Source organism: Oncorhynchus nerka, linkage group LG3 (genome assembly GCF_034236695.1).
Source record: "Oncorhynchus nerka isolate Pitt River linkage group LG3, Oner_Uvic_2.0, whole genome shotgun sequence".
In the NCBI taxonomy this organism is placed as follows: domain Eukaryota; kingdom Metazoa; phylum Chordata; class Actinopteri; order Salmoniformes; family Salmonidae; genus Oncorhynchus; species Oncorhynchus nerka.
In genome coordinates, this window is record NC_088398.1 from 2510250 (window position 1) to 2533345 (window position 23096).

Here is a 23096-nt window from a genome sequence, read left to right on the forward strand (position 1 = left end):
ACCAGTTAACGTCCCATTCATGAGTCATTTAACAGTTAACGTCCCACTCATGAGTCATTTAACAGTTAACGTCCCACTCATGAGTCATTTAACAGTTAACTTCCCACTCATGAGTCATTTAACAGTTAACGTCCCACTCACGAGTCATTTACCAGTTAACAGTTAACGTCCCACTCATGAGTCATTTACCAGTTAACGTCCCACTCATGAGTCATTTACCAGTTAACGTCCCACTCATGAGTCATTTACCAGTTAACGTCCCATTCATGAGTCATTTCACAGTTAACGTCCCACCCATGAGTCATTTAACAGTTAACGTCCCACTCATGAGTCATTTACCAGTTAACATCCCACTCATGAGTCCTTTACCAGTTAACGTCCCACTCATGAGTCATTTACCAGTTAACATCCCACTCATGAGTCATTTACCAGTTAACGTCCCACTCATGAGTCATTTACCAGTTAACGTCCCACTCATGAGTCATTTACCAGTTAATGTCCCACTCATGAGTGAGGATAGGATAAAGTAATCCTTCTCCCCCCCCCCCCCCCCTTAAAAGACCTAGATGCACTATTGTAAAGTGGCTGTTCCACTGGATGTCATAAGGTGAAAGCACCAATTTGTAAGTCGCTCTGGATAAGAGCGTCTGCTAAATGACTTAAATGTAAATGTAAATGAGTCATTTACCAGTTAACATCCCACTCATGAGTCCTTGTCAGATGCAACACAGCAACAGTTGGAATCACAGAATACACGTATCCTGATGTAACCTGCAGAACGCTTTATAATCCCCTGGATTCCGGGACATTGACATTCTTCTATTCTGCATACTGTACATCATCAACAGTTGCAGACATTACAAATGAAACCTAAACATAAACAAGTAAACATCAAGTTGATGAAGGGTCTTTCCAAATCATTCCACTCCATACTTCTTCAGTTACCTAAATTGGTGGCGCGTGATTGGATGGTGACCCTTCTGTGCAGTGGCTCCTCTGTGCTCCGATTGGCCACCAGCTCCTGCAGCTGCAGTGCCCCTCCACCAATGAAACAAAAGGCCGGGCACACAGGGGCAGAGCAATCCACATGCCCCTCCCACAGGGTACGCAGCGAGTGGGCGTCGTAGAACGTGACCCGCCCCTTTTCGAAGTCCAGACAAACCCCCAGGCGCGGGGGCAGGGGGGCAGTAGGAGGGCCATGATTGTTCCCATGGGTACTGTGGTGTAAGTTTGCTGCCCCCTGGGGTAAGAGGACCTTGCCCATGCCCATGGTGAGGAAGCAGAAGGGAGGGGAGGAGTCTGGGGAATCCTCAGCCCCACTGTCATGGCCACTGTCTGGGTCATAGCTGGAGAGAGGGAAGGGGGAGAGAGAGGAGGGGGAACGGGAAGAGAGAAGGGGGGATGGGGAGTGAGGAAGAGGAAGAGGGAGGACGGGGGAGACTGAGTTTACTTGGTTAGTTTTAGTGTCATTGGAACCACTTCTTTACTACCCCCTACCTCTACCTACCTCCATCTGTCCCCCTACCTCTATGTCACTCTGTCCCCCTACCTCTATGTCACTCTGTCCCCCTACCTCTACCTCCCTCTGTCCCCCTACCTCTACCTCCCTCTGTCCCCCTACCTCTACCTCCTCTGTCCCCCTCCCTCCCTCTCCATCCTCCCTCTACCTCCCTCTGTCCCCCTCCCTCTCCATCCCTCCCTCTACCTCCCTCTGTCCCCCTCCCTCTCCATCCCTCCCTCTACCTCCCTCTGTCCCCTCCCTCTCCATCCCTCCCTCTATCTCCCTCTGTCCCCACCTCCCTCTCATCCCTCCCTCTACCTCCCTCTGTCCCCTCCCTCTCCATCCCTCCCTCTACCTCCCTCTGTGTCCCCTCCCTCTCCATCCCTCCTCCTCTGTCCCCCTCCCTCTCCATCCCTCCCTCTACCTCCCTCTGTCCCCCTCCCTCTCCATCCCTCCTCTACCTCCCTCTGTCCCCCTCCCTCTCCATCCTCCTCTACCTCCCTCTGTCCTCACCTCCTCTCCATCCCTCCCTCTCCCTCCCTCTGTCCCCACCTCCTCTACCTCCCTCTGTCCCCCTCCCCTCTACCTCCCTCTGTCTCCCTCCCTCTCCATCCTCCCTCTACCTCCCTCTGTCCCCACCTCCTCTCCATCCCTCCTCTACCTCCCTCTGTCCCCCTCCCTCTCCATCCCTCCCTCTACCTCCCTCTGTCCCCTCCTCTCCATCCCTCCCTCTACCTCCCTCTGTCCCCACCTCCCTCTACCTCCCTCTGTCCCCCTCCCTCTCCATCCCTCCCTCTATCTCCTCTGTCCCCACCTCCCTCTCCATCCCTCCTCTCCATCCCTCTGTCCCCCCCCTCCCTCTCCATCCTCTGTCACCCCCTCCCTCTCCATCCCTCCCTCTACCTCCCTCTGTCCCCCCCTCCCTCTCCATCCCTCCCTCTAACTCCCTCTACCTCCCTCTCTCCTCTCTCACCGGGGGCTGGCCATGTCCTGGGGAAGGTGGAACCACTCCTGGAGCTTGGCCTCCTGTCCAACTCCCACCTGAGGAACGCAGAGAGAAAAATGACAAATTAGATTGAGTAAGTTTCACACACCCACGCACGTATGCACACACACACACACAAAATCTCTATTTCTTACCTTGACCAGGTAGGAGCCGGGCTCCACCGAGCATGCCCAGTAGTGCCTTCCCTGGGTGATAGCCAGGTCGCCTATGAGGAGGTCAGAGGTCAGGTGACAGGAAGTGAGGGAGCGGTCAGCGGCCTGCAGAAGGGAGAGGCCGGGCACGCTGCGGGCATACGTCTGTCCTTTACCCAGAGCCAGTCGGTCAGCATGCAAACCCCAGCGAGAGTCCAGAGAGAAACACAACACTGACGGAGGAGGGAGAGGGGGAGGAGGAGGAGGAGGAGAGGGGGAGGAGGGAGAGGAGGAGAGGGAGAGGAGGAGAGAGGGGGAGGAGAGGGAGATGGGAAGGAGGGAGAGAGGGGTAGGAGAAGGAGAGGAGGAGAGGGAGGGAGGGGGGGGGAGGAGGAGAGAGGGAGAGGAGAAGAGGGAGAGGAGGGGGAGGAGAGGGAGGAGGAGAGGGAGGAGGAGAGGGGGAGGAGGAGAGGGAGAGTAGGAGGAGGAGGAGAGGAGAGGGAGGGTAGGGGGATGAGAGGGAGAGTAGGAGGAGGAGAGGGAACGAGGAGAGAGAGAGAGTTCTAAAGAGGGAGAAAAACCTGGCCCAATACAGGTACGACTGCTGATCACTGATCTGGTTTTGAGAAATTAATAAACTAATCTCCTTTAGTAAGCCACATGAACACTTAATAACACAGGAGACTGGGGGAGTGTTTATACAGTATGGACAGTGTGAGGACAGAGAGGGAGAGATGTTGATGAAGAGAGAGAGAGAGAGAGGTAGGAGAAGCACAGAGAGTGAGAAATGTTGATAAAGAGAGAGAGAGAGCGAGAGAGAGAGAGGGAGAAGGACAGAGAGAGAGAGGTAGGAGAAAGATAGAGAGGGAGAGATGTTGATAAAGAGAGAGAGAGAGAGGTAGGAGAAGGACAGAGGGAGAGATGTCGATAAAGAGAGAGAGAGAGAGGTAGGAGAAGGACAGAGTGAGAGATGTCGATAAAGAGAGAGAGAGAGGTAGGGGAAGGACAGAGAGGGAGAGATGTCGATAAAGAGAGAGAGAGAGAGGTAGAAGGACAGAGAGGGAGAGATGTCGATAAAGAGAGAGAGAGAGAGAGAGGTAGGAGAAGCACAGAGAGTGAGAAATGTTGATAAAGAGAGAGAGAGAGAGAGCGAGAGAGAGAGAGAGAGGTAGGAGAAGGACAGAGAGGGAGAAATGTTGATAAAGAGAGAGAGAGAGAGAGAGAGGTAGGAGGACAGAGAGGGAGAAATGTTGATGAAGAGAGAGAGAGAGAGAGGTAGGAGAAGGACAGAGAGGGAGAGATGTCGATAAAGAGAGAGGTAGGAGAAGGACAGAGGGAGAAATGTTGATAAAGAGAGAGAGAGAGGTAGGAGAAGGACAGAAAGGGAGAGATGTCGATAAAGAGAGAGAGAGGTAGGAGAAGGACAGAGAGGGAGAGATGCCGATAAAGAGAGAGGTAGGAGAAGGACAGAGAGAGAGAGATGTCGATAAAGAGAGAGAGGGAGAGAGAGAGGTAGGAGAAGGACAGAGAGGGAGAGATGTCGATAAAGAGAGAGAGAGAGAGAGAGGTAGGAGAAGGACAGAGAGGGAGAGATGTTGATAAAGAGAGAGAGGTAAGAGAAGGACAGAGAGGGAGAGATGTCGATAAAGAGAGAGAGGTAGGAGAAGGACAGAGAGGGAGAGATGTCGATAAAGAGAGAGAGGGAGAGATGTCGATAAAGAGAGAGAGAGAGAGAGAGAGAGGTAGGAGAAAGACAGAGAGGGAGAGATGTCGATAGAGAGAGAGAGAAAAATAGGTAGGAGAAGGACAGAGAGGGAGAGATGTCGATAAAGAGAGAGAGAGAGAGAGGTAGGAGAAAGACAGAGGGAGAGATGTTGATAAAGAGAGAGAGAGAGAAAAATAGGTAGGAGAAGGACAGAGAGGGAGAGATGTCGATAAAGAGAGAGAGAGAGAGAGAGGTAGGAGAAGGACAGAGAGGGAGAGATGTCGATAAAGAGAGAGAGAGAGAGAGGTAGGAGAAGGACAGAGAGGGAGAGATGTCGATAAAGAGAGAGAGAGAGAGGTAGGAGAAGGACAGAGAGGGAGAGATGTCGATAAAGAGAGAGAGAGAGAGAGGTAGGAGAAGGACAGAGAGGGAGATATGTTGATAAAGAGAGAGAGAGGTAGGAGAAGGACAGAGAGGGAGATATGTTGATAAAGAGAGAGAGAGAGAGAGGTAAGAGAAGGACAGAGAGGGAGAGATGTCGATAAAGAGAGAGAGAGGTAGGAGAAGGACAGAGGGAGAGATGTCGATAAAGAGAGAGAGAGAGGTAGAAGGACAGAGAGGGAGAGATGTCGATAAAGAGAGAGAGAGAGGTAGGAGAAGGACAGAGGGAGAAATGTCGATAAAGAGAGAGAGAGGTAGGAGAAGGACAGAGAGGGAGAGATGTCGATAAAGAGAGAGAGAGAGGTAGGAGAAAGACAGAGAGGGAGAGATGTCGATAAAGAGAGAGAGAGAGGTAGAGAAGGACAGAGGGAGAGATGTCGATAAAGAGAGAGAGAGAGGTAGGAGAAGGACAGAGAGGGAGAGATGTCGATAAAGAGAGAGGGAGGTAGGAGAAGGACAGAGAGGGAGAGATGTCGATAAAGAGAGAGAGAGGTAGGAGAAGGACAGAGAGGGAGAGATGTCGATAAAGAGAGAGAGGTAGGAGAAGGACAGAGAGGGAGAGATGTCGATAAAGAGAGAGAGAGAGAGAGAGGTAGGAGAAGGACAGAGAGAGAGAGATGTCGATAAAAAGAGCGACAGAGAGGTAAGAGAAGGACAGAGAGGGAGAGATGTCGATAAAGAGAGAGAGAGAGGTAGGAAAAGGACAGAGAGGGAGAGATGTTGATAAAGAGAGAAAAATAGGTAGGAGAAGGACCGAGAGGGAGAGATGTCGATTAAGAGAGAGAGAGGTAGGAAAAGGACAGAGAGGGAGAGATGTTGATAAAGAGAGAGGGAGAGGTAGGAGAAGGACAGAGAGTGAACAGGGCTCCGGGCAGCCGAGCGGAAATGGAGGAAAACTCGCCTCCCTGCGGACCTGGCATCCTTTCACTCCCTCCTCTCTACATTTTCCTCTTCTCTCTCTGCTGCTAAAGCCACTTTCTACCACTCTAAATTCCAAGCATCTGCCTCTAACCCTAGGAAGCTCTTTGCCACCTTCTCCTCCCTCCTGAATCCTCCTCCCCCTCCTCCCTCTCTGCAGATGACTTCGTCAACCATTTTGAAAAGAAGGTCGACGACATCCGATCCTCGTTTGCTAAGTCAAACGACACCGCTGGTTCTGCTCACACTGCCCTACCCTGTGCTCTGACCTCTTTCTCCCCTCTCTCTCCAGATGAAATCTCGCGTTTTGTGACGGCCGGCCGCCCAACAACCTGACTGCTTGACCCTATCCCCTCCTCTCTTCTCCAGACCATTTCCGGAGACCTTCTCCCTTACCTCACCTCGCTCATCAACTCATCCCTGACCGCTGGCTACGTCCCTTCCGTCTTCAAGAGAGCGAGAGTTGCACCCCTTCTGAAAAAACCTACACTCGATCCCTCCGATGTCAACAACTACAGACCAGTATCCCTTCTTTCTTTTCTCTCCAAAACTCTTGAACGTGCCGTCCTTGGCCAGCTCTCCCGCTATCTCTCTCAGAATGACCTTCTTGATCCATATCAGTCAGGTTTCAAGACTAGTCATTCAACTGAGACTGCTCTTCTCTGTATCACGGAGGCGCTCCGCACTGCTAAAGCTAACTCTCTCTCCTCTGCTCTCATCCTTCTAGACCTATCGGCTGCCTTCGATACTGTGAACCATCAGATCCTCCTCTCCACCCTCTCCGAGTTGGGCATCTCCGGCGCGGCCCACGCTTGGATTGCGTCCTACCTGACAGGTCGCTCCTACCAGGTGGCGTGGCGAGAATCCGTCTCCACACCACGTGCTCTCACCACTGGTGTCCCCCAGGGCTCTGTTCTAGGCCCTCTCCTATTCTCGCTATACACCAAGTCACTTGGCTCTGTCATAACCTCACATGGTCTCTCCTATCATTGCTATGCAGACGACACACAATTAATCTTCTCCTTTCCCCCTTCTGATGACCAGGTGGCGAATCGCATCTCTGCATGTCTGGCAGACATATCAGTGTGGATGACGGATCACCACCTCAAGCTGAACCTCGGCAAGACGGAGCTGCTCTTCCTCCCGGGGAAGGACTGCCCGTTCCATGATCTCGCCATCACGGTTGACAACTCCATTGTGTCCTCCTCCCAGAGCGCTAAGAACCTTGGCGTGATCCTGGACAACACCCTGTCGTTCTCAACTAACATCAAGGCGGTGGCCCGTTCCTGTAGGTTCATGCTCTACAACATCCGCAGAGTACGACCCTGCCTCACACAGGAAGCGGCGCAGGTCCTAATCCAGGCACTTGTCATCTCCCGTCTGGATTACTGCAACTCGCTGTTGGCTGGGCTCCCTGCCTGTGCCATTAAACCCCTACAACTCATCCAGAACGCCGCAGCCCGTCTGGTGTTCAACCTTCCCAAGTTCTCTCACGTCACCCCGCTCCTCCGCTCTCTCCACTGGCATCCGCTACAAGACCATGGTGCTTGCCTACGGAGCTGTGAGGGGAACGGCACCTCAGTACCTCCAGGCTCTGATCAGGCCCTACACCCAAACAAGGGCACTGCGTTCATCCACCTCTGGCCTGCTCGCCTCCCTACCACTGAGGAAGTACAGTTCCCGCTCAGCCCAGTCAAAACTGTTCGCTGCTCTGGCTCCCCAATGGTGGAACAAACTCCCTCACGACGCCAGGACAGCGGAGTCAATCACCACCTTCCGGAGACACCTGAAACCCCACCTCTTTAAGGAATACCTAGGATAGGATAAAGTAATCCCTCTCACCCCCCCCTTAAAAGATTTAGATGCACTACTGTTCCACTGGATGTCATAAGGTGAACGCACCAATTTGTAAGTCGCTCTGGATAAGAGCGTCTGCTAAATGACTTAAATGTAAATGAGAGATGTCGATAAAGAGAGAGAGAGAGGTAGGAGAAGGACAGAGTGAGAGATGTCGATAAAGAGAGAGAGAGAGAGGTAGGAGAAGGACAGAGAGGGAGAGATGTCGATAAAGAGAGCGAGAGAGGTAGGAGAAGGACAGAGTGAGAGATGTCGATAAAGAGAGAGAGAGAGGTAGGAGAAGGACAGAGTGAGAGATGTCGATAAAGAGAGAGAGAGAGAGGTAGGAGAAGGACAGAGAGGGAGAGATGTCGATAAAGAGAGCGAGAGAGGTAGGAGAAGGACAGAGTGAGAGATGTCGATAAAGAGAGAGAGAGAGGTAGGAGAAGGACAGAGAGGGAGAGATGTCGATAAAGAGAGCGAGAGAGGTAGGAGAAGGACAGAGTGAGAGATGTCGATAAAGAGAGAGAGAGGTAGGAGAAGGACAGAGTGAGAGATGTCGATAAAGAGAGCGAGAGAGGTAGGAGAAGGACAGAGTGAGAGATGTCGATAAAGAGAGAGAGAGAGGTAGGAGAAGGACAGAGAGGGAGAGATGTCGATAAAGAGAGAGAGAGAGAGGTAGGAGAAGGACAGAGTGAGAGATGTCGATAAAGAGAGCGAGAGAGGTAGGGGAAGGACAGAGAGGGAGAGATGTCGATAAAGAGAGAGAGAGAGGTAGGAGAAGGACAGAGTGAGAGATGTCGATAAAGAGAGAGAGAGAGGTAGGAGAAGGACAGAGTGAGAGATGTCGATAAAGAGAGAGAGCGAGAGGTAGGAGAAGGACAGAGTGAGAGATGTCGATAAAGAGAGAGAGAGAGGTAGGAGAAGGACAGAGTGAGAGATGTCGATAAAGAGAGAGAGAGAGGTAGGAGAAGGACAGAGTGAGAGATGTCGATAAAGAGAGGGAGAGAGGTAGGAGAAGGACAGAGTGAGAGATGTCGATAAAGAGAGAGAGAGAGGTAGGAGAAGGACAGAGTGAGAGATGTCGATAAAGAGAGGGAGAGAGGTAGGAGAAGGACAGAGTGAGAGATGTCGATAAAGAGAGGGAGAGAGAGGTAGGAGAAGGACAGAGTGAGAGATGTCGATAAAGAGAGGGAGAGAGGTAGGAGAAGGACAGAGAGGGAGAGCGAGAGAGGTAGGAGAAGGACAGAGTGAGAGATGTCGATAAAGAGAGGGAGAGAGGTAGGAGAAGGACAGAGAGGGAGAGATGTCGATAAAGAGAGGGAGAGAGAGGTAGGAGAAGGACAGAGTGAGAGATGTCGATAAAGAGAGCGAGAGAGGTAGGGGAAGGACAGAGAGGGAGAGATGTCGATAAAGAGAGAGAGAGGTAGGAGAAGGACAGAGTGGGATGGTAGGAATCTTCTGAGATGAATCAAGTACAGAGGGTTAGCAAGGTGAAAGAGAGGAAGGAGAGATAGGGAGATAAAGGGATGGAGAGAGGATGGAGGGATGGAGAGAGGATGGAGGGATGGAGAGAGGATGGGGGATGGAGAGAGGATCGGGATGGAGAGAGGATGGGGGATGGAGAGAGGATGGGGGATGGAGAGAGGATGGGGGGATGGAGAGAGGATGGAGGGATGGAGAGAGGATGGGGGATGGAGAGAGGATGGAGGGATGGAGAGAGGATGGGGGATGGAGAGAGGATGGAGGGATGGAGAGGATGGAGGATGGAGAGAGGATAGAGGGATGGAGAGAGGATGGGGGATGGAGAGAGGATGGAGGGATGGAGAGAGGATGGGGGATGGAGAGAGGATGGGGGATGGAGAGAGGATGGGGGATGGAGAGAGGATGGGGGATGGAGAGAGGATGGAGAGAGGATGGAGGGATGGAGAGAGGATGGGGATGGAGAGAGGATGGTGGATGGAGAAAGGATGGAGGATGGAGAGAAGATGGATGGATGGAGAAAGGATGGAGAGAGGATGGAGGGATGGAGGATGGATGGATGGATGGAGAGAGGATGGATGGATGGATGGATGGAGAGAGGATGGAGAGAGGATGGACAGATGATGGAGGGATGGAGAGAGGATGGAGGGATGGAGAGAGGATGGACGGATGGAGAGAGGATGGAGGATGGACGGATGGAGAGAGGATGGGGGATGAGAGAGGATGGACGGATGGAGAGAGGATGGGGATGAGAGAGGATGGACGGATGGAGAGAGGATGGGGGATGGGGGGATGGAGAGAGGATGGACGGATGGAGAGAGGATGGGGGATGGAGAGAGGATGGATGGATGGAGAGAGGATGGATGGATGGAGAGTATGGACGGATGGAGAGAGGATGGAGGGATGGAGAGAGGATGGAGGGATGGAGAGAGGGCCGGGGGGTGGAGCTGGGTTACAGAACAGAGGGAGTGGGTTATGCAGAGAGAAGATGAGGGAATTGAGAAGGTGAAGGGATAGATTGGGACAAAAGAGGTATTGACTTTTTAAACAATTCCCCAACAATAATTGGATCATGAATTGCATACGTATGTGTCTGTGTGTATGTCTCACCTGGTGCGGGTGGTGTGTGCAGGTAAACCTCTTCGCTGTACTCTCCAAACCCCGCCTTATTGCTTCCTTTCACCCTTAACACGTACACACTGTCCATCTCCAGCCTGTCAATCACAGCACTAGTCCCGCCCACCTCCTCCAGGCGTTGCCACACCAGTGGAGCATTGGGACTCCTGACCTCTCCTCCCCAGCCTGCCTCGGTCAATCCCATTCGCCGCTGGAACTCCACGGAGAAGTGCCAGGCAGGGGCGGAGTCCTGGGGGAGTCGCCAGCACAGGAACAGCTGGTCATAGGCCAGCGTGCGCTGAGTGTCAATCACAGGAGCCAATGGGGCTGTATCAGGGGTGGGGCAGAGAAGAAAAGGGAGTTATATTGGTGGATGGGATGAGTTAGCTTTCAGATCTAACCTCTTACACAGACGGACCTCTTATGTATCCCATGCTGCTGATGAGTTTCACTTCTCTGGAGGCGTCCATGTGGAAGTGTCTGAAGGAGGGATCAGCCGAGAGAGAGAAACACTGCAGATTCTCTATGGCTTTCACCAGCCTGGAGAGAGAGAAAGAGAGAGGGTCAGAGACAGAGAAAAAGAGAGAGAAACACTGCAGATTCTCTATGGCTTTCATCAGCCTGGAGAGAGAGAAACACTGCAGATTCTCTATGGCTTTCACCAGCCTGGAGAGAGAGAAAGAGAGAGAGTCAGAGACAGAGAAAAAGAGAGAGAAACACTGCAGATTCTCTATGGCTTTCACCAGCCTGGAGAGAGGGAAAGAAAGAGAGAGAGTCAGAGACAGAGAAAAAGAGAGAGAAACACTGCAGATTCTCTATGGCTTTCACCAGCCTGGAGAGAGAGAAAGAGAGAGAGTCAGAGACAGAGAAAAAGAGAGAGAAACACTGCAGATTCTCTATGGCTTTCACCAGCCTGGAGAGAGAGAAACACTGCAGATTCTCTATGGCTTTCACCAGCCTGGAGAGAGAGAAAGAGAGAGTCAGAGACAGAGAAAAAGAGAGAGAAACACTGCAGATTCTCTATGGCTTTCACCAGCCTGGAGAGAGAGAAAGAGAGAGAGTCAGAGACAGAGAAAAAGAGAGAGAAACACTGCAGATTCTCTATGGCTTTCACCAGCCTGGAGAGAGAGAAAGAGAGAGTCAGAGACAGAGAAAAAGAGAGAGAACGAGCGAGAGAGAAAATAGAAACGGGGAGAGAGAAAATATAGAGGGGGGCGGGGATGGTAAGTGTTAAGCGTTGATATTGCACCTGTTATTTACCCACGGTGTGTGTGTGCGCGTGCGCATGTGTGTCTTGCATCTACCACCCGTACCTGTTGTGGGTGATTCGTGCGGCCTGTACGAAGCAGGGTTGGTCGGTCTCTTTGAGCAGCTCCTGTGTGTAGGCCATTAAACCGCCGTGCTCCTGCAGACCCCTCCTCTCAGACACCTGGGCCGACAGGGCCTCCCCCCTCCTCAGCCGGGCCCCCTCCAGGGCCAGGGTCAACGCTCCCTGTCGCTCCACTAGAGACGCCCCCAGCTCCCTCACAGACTGGGACAACTGCTCCCTCGCCAACGCACTGTTCAACTAGAGAGGGAGTTGAGAGGGGGTTTAAGGGGATGTGGTAGAGAGAGAGAGGGGGGAAGAATGGAGGGGGTAGAGGGAGAGAGAGAGAGGGGGAAGAAGGGAGAGGGTAGAGGGAGAGAGTGTGGGGGAGGGGAGAAGGAGGGAGGGGGTAGAGGGAGGGAAAGAAGAGCATGAAGGTTATACTGTGATGGAGAGAAAGATGCAATCGAAGGATAGAGGGAAGAAAGTAGTGGATTGGACAAAAGAGAGACAGAAAGGATGGAGAGAGAGTTTACCTCCAAGTGTGTGATGGCACTCTCCAGCTGAGATATCTGAGCCTTTACTGTGTCCTGATTGGCCAGAATGTAGTTGATCTCCTTGGTGATTTTGTCCTCAGGTGTTAAGAGAGACAGATGACAATATCAGCAAGCAAACATGTCGTTTCATGGTTAGGCAGGCAGGCACAGGCAGGCAGGCAGGCAGGCAGGCAGACAGACAGACAGACAGACAGACAGACAGACAGACAATGTCTATAGATAGATACCTTTAGTGCCTGGCAGGCCTGTGCGATGGGCGCCACCTTGTGGCCGTGGTGGACTCTGTGGAGCTTACAGACAGGACACAGCAGCCTCTGGCAGGAGCGACAGTACCACAACAACCTCTCCTGCTCATGCTCCAGACACGTTAGGACCTAATAGGGGAGAGGGGGAGGGGGGAGAGGAGAGGAGAGAGGGGGAAGGAGGAGAGGAGAGGGCAAGGGGGAGGGGGAGAAGGAGGAGAGGAGAGAGGGTAAGGGGGAGGGGGAGAAGGAGGAGAGGATAGAGGGGGAGAAGGAGGAGAGGAGAGAGGGCAAGAGGGGAGGAGGGGGATTGGAGGAAGAAGATATAACAGGAGGAGGAAGAAAAGGAGGTCACCAGCCAAACTCACAGAGAGTCACTGTGGAGGAAACACGTGAAGGAGAGGGAGAGGTACAGTAGAGGAAACAGGTGAAAGAGAGAGAGAGGTACAGTAGAGGAAACAGGTGAAGGACAGAGAGAGGTACTGTAGAGGAAACAGGTGAAGGACAGAGAGGGGTACTGTAGAGGAAACAGGTGAAGGAGAGAGAGAGGTACTGTAGAGGAAACAGGTGAAGGAGGGAGAGAGGTACTGTAGAGGAAACAGGTGAAGGAGGGAGAGAGGTACTGTAGAGGAAACAGGTGAAGGACAGAGAGAGGTACAGTAGAGGAAACAGGTGAAAGAGAGAGAGAGGGGGACTGTAGAGGAAACAGGTGAAGGAGAGAGAGAGAGGGACTGTGGAGGAAACAGGTGAAGGAGAGAGAGAGAGAGAGAGAGAGGGACTGTGGAGGAAACAGGTGAAGGAGAGAGAGAGAGAGAGAGGGACTGTAGAGGAAACAGGTGAAGGAGAGAGAGAGGGGGACTGTAGAGGAAACAGGTGAAGGAGAGAGAGGGGGACTGTAGAGGAAACAGGTGAAGGAGAGAGAGAGGGGGACTGTAGAGGAAACAGGTGAAGGAGAGAGAGAGGGGGACTGTAGAGGAAACAGGTGAAGGAGAGAGAGAGGTACTGTAGAGGAAACAGGTGAAGGAGAGAGAGAGAGGGGGACTGTAGAGGAAACAGGTGAAGGAGAGAGAGAGAGAGAGAGAGAGAGAGAGGGGGACTGTAGAGGAAACAGGTGAAGGAGAGAGAGAGAGAGGGACTGTAGAGGAAACAGGTGAAGGAGAGAGAGGGGGGGGACTGTAGAGGAAACAGGTGAAGGAGAGAGAGAGGGGGACTGTAGAGGAAACCGGTGAAGAGAGAGAGAGAGAGAGAGAGAGGGACTGTAGAGGAAACAGGTAAAGGAGAGAGAGAGGGGGACTGTAGAGGAAACAGGTGAAGGAGAGAGAGAGAGGGACTGTAGAGGAAACAGGTAAAGAAGTTATAGAGATATGGATACAGAGAAGAGGGAAATACAATGTCATGAACATAAGTAACCCCTACATACACCCCCCAAATACTATGTAAGCACACACACACACACACACACACACATACCTTGGGTCTGAAGTTGTTGGTGGGCAGTATGTGTTCGTGCTGGGAGCGGAGCGTACCCCAGGGGTGGTAGAGCTTGAAACACTCGTTGCAGAAGTTGGACCTGCAGTCAGCACAGCCCTTAGTGGCCTCCAAGGACTGAGGAGCCTTACAGAAGCCACACATTATAGCCACGCTGCCCAGGCTCACTGTGTGTCTGTACCTGGAGCCAGACAGGGGAGGGGGAGAAACAGTGGAGAGGGTGGGGGGTTGATACAAAAAGAGGAGAGTGAGAACACAGAGCAACATTAAACCATAATGATGTCACTGTCCAAGAGCACTGTAGAGAGAGAGAGAGAGAGACAGACAGACAGACAGACAGACAGTGAGAGAGAGAGAGAGAGAGAGACAGACAGACAGACAGAGAGGGACACAGAGAGAGACACAGAGAGAGAGAGAGACACAGAGAGAGAGAGACAGACAGAGAGGGACACAGAGAGAGAGACACAGATAGAGAGAGAGACAGAGAGAGACACAGAGAGAGAGAGAGAGAGAGACACACACAGAGAGAGAGAGAGACACAGAGAGAGAGAGAAAGAGAGAGAGCGACAGAAAGAGAGAGAGAGAGACACAGAGAGAGAGAGAGAGAGAGACACAGAGAGAGACACAGAGAGAGAGAGCGACAGAGAGAGAGACAGAAAGAGAGAGAGAGACAGAGACACAGAGAGAGAGAGAAAGAGAGAGAGCGACAGAAAGAGAGAGAGAGAGACACAGAGAGAGAGAGAGAGAGAGAGAGACACAGAGAGAGAGAGAGAGAGCGACAGAGAGAGAGACAGAAAGAGAGAGAGAGACAGAGACACAGAGAGAGAGAGAGAGACACAGAGAGAGAGAGAGAGACACAGAGAGAGAGACAGGGAGAGAGAGAGAGAGGCAGAGAGAGGGGGGACTGGATGTGGGTTAGATAAAAGTTAGGAAGGTGGGATGAGAGGTGAGAAGGAGAGGGGCATGAGAGGTGAGAAGGAGAGGGGCATGAGAGGTGAGAAGGAGAGGGGGATGAGAAGTGAGAAGGAGAGGGGATGAGAGGTGAGAAGGAGAGGGGGATGAGAGGTGAGAAGGAGAGGGGGATGAGAGGTGAGAAGGAGAGGGGGTATGAGAGGTGAGAAGGAGAGGGGGTATGAGAGGTGAGAAGGAGAGGGGCATGAGAGGTGAGAAGGAGAGGGGGATGAGAGGTGTGAAGGAGAGGGGGATGAGAAGTGAGAAGGAGAGGGGGATGAGAGGTGAGAAGGAGAGGGGGTATGAGAGGTGAGAAGGAGAGGGGGTATGAGAGGTGAGAAGGAGAGGGGGTATGAGAGGTGAGAAGGAGAGGGGGTATGAGAGGTGAGAAGGAGAGGGGGATGAGAGGTGAGAAGGAGAGGGGTTATGAGAGGTGAGAAGGAGAGGGGGTATGAGAGGTGAGAAGGAGAGGGGGTATGAGAGGTGAGAAGGAGAGGGGGTATGAGAGGTGAAAAGGAGAGGGGGTATGAGCTAAATGTGCTACTGTACGGTCTGTTCTGTTCTGTCCTCGTCTGCTCTGCATTCAGATGTGTTTTTTAATTTTGTATCCAACTTCCTGACCTGGATCCTTCAGCTGTGTTCTGTGTTCCTGCAGACTGCGCTGTTTCTACTTCCAGTGAGCTATGGACTCTCAACAAGCCCAGTCTTTACTGACAGAGACAACCCAGCCTCCAGGGGAGAGAGAACAGCTGCAGCAAACTCCTCTGAAACTGCTGCATTTCAAACAATGGATATTTTCTCTCTCTCTCTCTCTCTCTCTCTCTCTCTCTCTCTCTCATCCCAATTCTTTCCCACTCTCTCCCTATACCTCTCCCAAATCTCTCTTCCATCCCCTCTCTCTTCCCTTCTCTATGTGAATCTCAGTAGTCTACAAAGGTCTCCTCTCTTCCTCTCTTTCAGATCACTACTAATGAAGGAAAGGAAACAAGGAAAGGAGGCCATTTATGATAATCACAATGTCTATGTGTTTGTCTCTTGAAGCGTTCAGAACCTCAACTTGTTGTTCAGAAAGTCCATTTAACGTTTGTGTGAATGATGAAGTCACCTCAGCTTCCCAGTTCCCACACACTCAGCTGGTTAGGCCCTGCTTCAGGAGAGGGGGGGGGGTTCTCCCCGTACCAAAATCAATGATTTTCTGTCCCATTTATAAAGCACTATTGACTTTTCCTTCTTTTTGTGCTTATCTTTATTTCCTGCAGGATTGGTTCAGAACCTACATTCCTCTGTAAGTAAGCAACTCTGTCTGTCTGTCTGTCTGTCTGTCTGTCTGTCTGTCTGTCTGTCTGTCTGTCTGTCTGTCTGTCTGTCTGTCTGTCTGTCTGTCTGTCTGTCTGTCTGTCTGTCTGTCTGTCTGTCTGTCTGTCTGTCTGTCTGTCTGTCTGTCTGTCTGTCTGTCTGTCTGTCTGTCTGTCTGTCTGTCTGTCTGTCTGTCTGTCTGTCTGTCTGTCTGTCTGTCTGTCTGTCTGTCTGTCTGTCTGTCTGTCTGTCTGTCTGTCTGTCTGTCTGTCTGTCTGTCTGTCTGTCTGTCTGTCTGTCTGTCTGTCTGTCTGTCTGTCTGTCTGTCTGTCTGTCTGTCTGTCTGTCTGTCTGTCTGTCTGTCTGTCTGTCTGTCTGTCTGTCTGTCTGTCTGTCTGTCTGTCTGTCTGTCTGTCTGTCTGTCTGTCTGTCTGTCTGTCTGTCTGTCTGTCTGTCTGTCTGTCTGTCTGTCTGTCTGTCTGTCTGTCTGTCTGTCTGTCTGTCTGTCTGTCTGTCTGTCTGTCTGTCTGTCTGTCTGTCTGTCTGTCTGTCTGTCTGTCTGTCTGTCTGTCTGTCTGTCTGTCTGTCTGTCTGTCTGTCTGTCTGTCTGTCTGTCTGTCTGTCTGTCTGTCTGTCTGTCTGTCTGTCTGTCTGTCTGTCTGTCTGTCTGTCTGTCTGTCTGTCTGTCTGTCTGTCTGTCTGTCTGTCTGTCTGTCTGTCTGTCTGTCTGTCTGTCTGTCTGTCTGTCTGTCTGTCTGTCTGTCTGTCTGTCTGTCTGTCTGTCTGTCTGTCTGTCTGTCTGTCTGTCTGTCTGTCTCTGTCTGTCTGTCTGTCTGTCTGTCTGTCTGTCTCTGTCTGTCTGTCTGTCTGTCTGTCTGTCTGTCTGTCTGTCTGTCTGTCTGTCTGTCTGTCTGTCTGTCTGTCTGTCTGTCTGTCTGTCTGTCTGTCTGTCTGTCTGTCTGTCTGTCTGTCTGTCTGTCTGTCTGTCTGTCTGTCTGTCTGTCTGTCTGTCTGTCTGTCTGTCTGTCTGTCTGTCTGTCTGTCTGTCTGTCTGTCTGTCTGTCTGTCTGTCTGTCTGTCTGTCTGTCTGTCTGTCTGTCTGTCTGTCTGTCTGTCTGTCTGTCTGTCTGTCTGTCTGTCTGTCTGTCTGTCTGTCTGTCTGTCTGTCTGTCTGTCTGTCTGTCTGTCTTTGTACCTCTCTACAATGCGTTCCAATGTGAGATTCCTGAGGCAATTGGTCAGTCCTCTCTCCCCCATCTCCACCTCCTTGTGACAGGACGGACAGGGGAACAGCATGGGGGCAGGAGACATGTCCTTACGACGACGCCCGGGGTACGTCCCAAAACCTGAGAGGTGGGGGGAGGAGGGGGTAAGTTTGGAGAGGGAGAGAGGAGACAGCGTGAGACAGAAAGTAATCAGTATGAGTGTGATAGTTCCATCACAGTTTGATAGAGCTAGAGTCATACTGTTCTATCCCCTGACTGCACTGCACACTACATGCTGACACAGACAGAAACTGCTGCTTTACACCTAGAACACCTGCTAGTTCAAACACACACACCCACACACACACCCCCCCACACACACACACACACACACACACACACACACACACACACACACTACTGCCCCCCAACTCTCTCTCTCAACATCTCTCTCTCAACATCTTTGAAGTGTTATGATGTATGAACCAGTCATATAAACTGCATCTACAAAACATTAACAACACCTGCTCATTCCCTGACATAGAGTGACCAGGTGAATCCAGGTGAAAGCTATGATCCCTTATTGTAGATGAAGGGGAGGAGACAGGTTAAATAAGGATTGTAATCCTTGAGACAACTGAGACATGGATTGTGTATGTGTGCCATCCAGAGGGTGCATGAACAAGACAAAGGATTTTAGTGCCTTTGAACCGGGTCTGGTAGTAGGTGTCAGGCGCACCAGTTTGTGTTAAGAACTGCAACGTTGCTGGGTTTTTACACTCAACAGTTTCCTGTGTGTATCAAGAATGGTCCACCACCCAAAGGACATCCAGCCAATTTGACACAACTGTGGAAAGCATTGGCGTCAACATGGGCCAGCGTCCAAGTTGAATTGCTTTCGACACCTTGTAAACTCCATGCCCAGACGAATTGAGGCTTTTCTGAGGGCAAATGGGAGTTCCTAATGTTCAGTATACTCTGTGTATATAGTTAGTTGGGCCATTGCAGTTGAACGTTCCGGGAGAATTTAAAGGCAATGCTACCAAGTGTATGTAAACTGGCCTGCTCGCCTCCCTACCACTGAGGAAGTACAGTTCCCGCTCAGCCCAGTCAAAACTGTTCGCTGCTCTGGCCCCCCAATGGTGGAACAAACTCCCTCACGACGCCAGGACAGCGGAGTCAATCACCACCTTCCGGAGACACCTGAAACCCCACCTCTTTAAGGAATACCTAGGATAGGATAAAGTAATCCCTCTCCCCCCCCTTAAAAGATTTAGATGCACTACTGTTCCACTGGATGTCATAAGGTGAATGCACCAATTTGTAAGTCGCTCTGGATAAGAGCGTCTGCTAAATGACTTAAATGTAAATGTAAACTTCTGACCCACTGGGAATGTGATGAAAGAAATAAAAGCTGAAAGAAATAAAAGCTGAAATAATTCATTCTCTCTACTATTATTCTGACATTTGACATTCTTCACATTCTCTCTAACTGACCTAAGACAGGGAATTTTACTAGGATTGAATGTTGTGAATTGTGAAAAACTTCCGACTTCAACTGTAGCTATTGCTAGGTGATAATTAACACTTCCAAATTGTGTTGTTTATTTCAGATAGATTTCCAAACCAACGAAGACACACCAACACCGTACAGACTTGGATGCACATTATGCAGAATGGTAATCAATAAAAACCTATTTTAAATGGTCAGTTGTGTTTTGTTTGTTTACAGCGGGTCATTTCATAGGGAACTGGAGGAGGAGCTCTCCTATTGTTACATCATCAACGTTTAGACAATAAATACGCTCACATGGCAGATGTTCTGAAACCTGGCTGAACTGTTTGATATACAGTACCAGTACAAAGTATAGACACATCTACTCATTCAAGGGTTTTTCTTTATTTTTTACTATTTTCTAAATTGTAGAATAATAGTGACGACATCAAAACTATGAAATAACACATATGGAATCATGTAGTAACCACAAAAGTGTTAAGCAAATCAAAATATATTTCATATTTGAGATTAATCGGAGTAGCCACCCTTTGCCTTGATGACAGCTTTGCACACTCTTGGCATTCTCTCAACCAGCTTCACGAGGTAGTCACCTGGAATGCATTTCAATTAACAGGTGCGTTTTATCAAAAGTTAATGTGTGGAATTGATTTACTTCTTAATGTCTTTGAGCCAATCAGTTGTGTTGTGACAAGGTAGGGGTGGTATTCAGAAGATAGCCCTATTTGGTAAAAGACCAAGTCCATATTATAGAAAGAACAGCTCAAATAAGCAAAGAGAAATGACAGTCCATCATTACTTTAAGACATGAAGGTCAGTCAATCCTGAAAACTTCAAGAACTTTGAAAGTTTCTTCAAGTGCAGTCGCAAAAAACATTAAAATCTAAGAAGAAACTGGCTCTCATGAGGACCGTCATAGGAAAGGAAGACACAGAGTTACCTCTGCTGCAGAGGATAAGTTCATTAGAGTTAACTGCACCTCAGATTGCAGCCCAAATAAACGCTTCGCAGAGTTCAAGTAACATACACATCTCAACATCAGCTGTTCAGAGGAGACTGCGTGAATCAGGCCTTCATGGTCGAGTTGCTGCAAAGAAACTACTACCAAAGGACACCAATAATAAGAAGAGACTTGCTTGGGCCAAGAAACATGAGCAATGGACATTAGACTGGCGGAAATCTGTCCTTTGGTCTGACGAGTCCAAATTTGAGATTTTTGGTACCAACCGCTGTGTCTTTGTGAGACGCAGAGAAGGTGAATGGATGATCTCCGTATGTGTAGTTCCCACCTTGAAGCATGGAGGGGGAGGTGTGATGGTGCTTGCATGTGACAGTGTCTGTGATTTATTTAGAATTCAAGGCACACTTAATCAGCATGGCTACCACAGCATTCTGTGGCGATACGCCATCCCATCTGTTTGGCATTTAGTGGGACTATTATTTATTTTTCAACGGGACAATGACCCAACACACCTCCAGGCTGTGTAAGGGCTATTTGACCAAGAAGGAGAGAGATGGAGTGCTGTATCAGATGACCTGGCCTCCACAATCCCCTGACCTCAACCCAATTGAGACGGTTCGGGATGAGTTGGACCGCAGAGTGAAGGAAAAGCAGCCAACAAGTGCTCAGCATATGTGGGAACTCCTTCTAAGACTGTTGGGAAAGCATTCCAGGTGAAGCTGGTTGAGAGATGGCCAAGAGTGTGCAAAGCTGTCATCAAGGCAAAGGGTGGCTACTATGAAGAATCTCAAATTGAAAATATATTTTGATTTGTTTAACACTTTTTTGGTTACTACATGATTCATCATGACTGGTTGCATCACTGCCTGGTATGGCAACTGCTCAGCCTCCGACCACAAGGCGTTACAGAGGGTAGTGCATACGGCCCAGTACATCACTGGGGCCAAGCTTCCTGCCATCCAGGACCTATATACCAGGAGTTGTCAGAGGAAGGCCCTCAAAACTGTCAAAGACTCCAGCCACTCTAGTCATAGACTGTTCTCTCTGCTACCGCACGGCAAGTGGTACCGGAGCGCCAAGTCTAGGTCCAAAAGGCTTCTTAACAGCTTCTACCCCCAAACCATAAGACTCCTGAACAGCTAATCAAAGGGCTACCCAATAAATTGGATTTGATTTGATTCCGTATGTGTTATTTCATAGTTTTGATGTATTCACTATTATTCCACAATGTAGAAAATAGTAAAAATAAAGAAAAACCCTTGAATGAGTAGGTGTGTCTATACTTTTGACTGGTACTGTAAATACACTACTGTTCAAAGGTTTGGGGTCACTGAAAAATGTCCTTGTTTTTTAAAGAAAAGCATGTTTTTTTTGTCCATTAAAATAACATCTAATTGATCAGAAATAAAGTGTAAACATTGTTAATGTTGTAAATGACTATTGTAGCTGGAAACGGCTGATTTTTATGGAATATCTACATAGACGTACAGAGGCCCATTATCAGCAACCATCACTCCTGTATTCCAATGGCACGTTGTGTTAGCTAATCCAAGTTGATCATTTTAAAAGGCTACTTGATCATTAGAAAACCCTTTTGTAATTATGTTATTACAGCTGAAAACTGTAGTTCTGATTAAAGAAGCAATAAGACTGGCCTTCTTTAGACTAGTTGAGTATCTGGAGCATCAGCATTTGTGGGTTCGATTACAGGCTCAAAATGTCCAGAAACAAAGACCTTTCTTCTGAAACTTCTGAAACAACATTAACAATGTCTACACTGTATTTCTGATCTGATAAATGTGCTTTTCTTTCAAAAACAAGGACATTTCTAAGTGACAACAAACTTTGAAATGGTAGTGTGTGTATTTATATATGGCTCTGGTATGAACCATCTTCACTGACCAGTAAAATAAAGTCAGATGCTGATCTGATGATGATGTCACTCTCATCTGCAGGCACTGGCACACAAGTAAGATCGACATCAGCATTCACACACACACTAACCCACCTGGTCTGAGGACGCGGTCCAGGCGGTCGGTGGTCTTGGGCGGGGGCCTGCGTGCCCCGCGCGGGGAGCGTGTGTTGGGGGAGGCGGCCGGGGAGTTGGGCTCTGGGGGAAGGTCTGGGGCAGGGTATCCTCTCTGGATTAACACCTCAGCAGCACACAGCAGACACACACTGTGCTGGCACGGCAGGATGATGGGCTGCTTCACCATCTCAGTACACACCGGGCAATGCAGCTCCCGCTCCATACTCTTCATGTTAGACTGGAGGACGAGAGAGGAAGGGAGGGGGGATGAGGGGTTGGAGATAGTAGAGAGACAGGGAGAGGAGTTAGAGGAGCAGGGAGGGGGGATAAGGGGTTGGAGATAGAAGAGAGACGGGGAGAGGAGTTAGAGGAGCAGGGAGGGGGGATAAGGTGTTGGAGATAGAAGAGAGACAGGGAGAGGAGTTAGAGGAGCAGGGAAGGGGAATAAGGGGTTGGAGATAGAAGAGAGACGGGGAGAGGAGTTAGAGGAGCAGGGAGGGGGATGAGGGGTTGGAGATAGTAGAGAGACAGGGAGAGGAGTTAGAGGAGCAGGGAGGGGGATAAGGGGTTGGAGATAGAAGAGAGACAGGGAGAGGAGTTAGAGGAGCAGGGAGGGGGATAAGGGGTTGGAGATAGAAGAGAGACGGGGAGAGGAGTTAGAGGAGCAGGGAGGGGGATAAGGTGTTGGAGATAGAAGAGAGACAGGGAGAGGAGTTAGAGGAGCAGGGAAGGGGAATAAGGGGTTGGAGATAGAAGAGAGACGGGGAGAGGAGTTAGAGGAGCAGGGAGGGGGATGAGGGGTTGGAGATAGTAGAGAGACAGGGAGAGGAGTTAGAGGAGCAGGGAGGGGGATAAGGGGTTGAGATAGTAGAGAGACAGGGAGAGGAGTTAGAGGAGCAGGGAGGGGGATAAGGGGTTGGAGATAGTAGAGAGACTGGGAGAGGAGTTAGAGGAGCAGGGAGGGGGATAAGGGGTTGGAGATAGTAGAGAGACGGGGAGAGGAGTTAGAGGAGCAGGGAGGGGGATAAGGGGTTGGAGATAGAAGAGAGACGGGGAGAGGAGTTAGAGGAGCAGGGAGGGGGATAAGGGGTTGAGATAGTAGAGAGACGGGGAGAGGAGTTAGAGGAGCAGGGAGGGGGATAAGGGGTTGAGATAGTAGAGAGACGGGGAGAGGAGTTAGAGGAGCAGGGAGGGGGATAAGGGGTTGAGATAGTAGAGAGACGGGGAGAGGAGTTAGAGGAGCAGGGAGGGGGATAAGGGGTTGGAGATAGTAGAGAGACTGGGAGAGGAGTAAGAGGAGCAGGGAGGGGGATAAGGGGTTGGAGATAGTAGAGAGACGGGGAGAGGAGTTAGAGGAGCAGGGAGGGGGATAAGGTGTTGGAGATAGTAGAGAGACGGGGGAGAGGAGT

At 50.4% G+C, this 23096-nt stretch overlaps 1 protein-coding gene across 1 annotated transcript; it reads right to left on the reverse strand.

The window, feature by feature from the left end:
- Window positions 1–257: 257 nt before the first annotated feature.
- LOC135563756 (tripartite motif-containing protein 46-like) lies at window positions 258–22183 on the reverse strand. The gene is made up of 11 exons (XM_065007035.1): window positions 21667–22183; window positions 17172–17322; window positions 13712–13910; window positions 12227–12373; window positions 11979–12074; window positions 11450–11703; window positions 10555–10676; window positions 10131–10463; window positions 2642–2871; window positions 2475–2542; window positions 258–1346 (listed from the first exon to the last, which is right to left on the reverse strand). The coding sequence occupies exons 1-11, from the start codon at window positions 21917–21919 to the stop codon at window positions 938–940; spliced, it is 2262 nt and encodes a 753-aa protein (XP_064863107.1). The 5' UTR covers window positions 21920–22183; the 3' UTR covers window positions 258–937.
- Window positions 22184–23096: the final 913 nt, after the last annotated feature.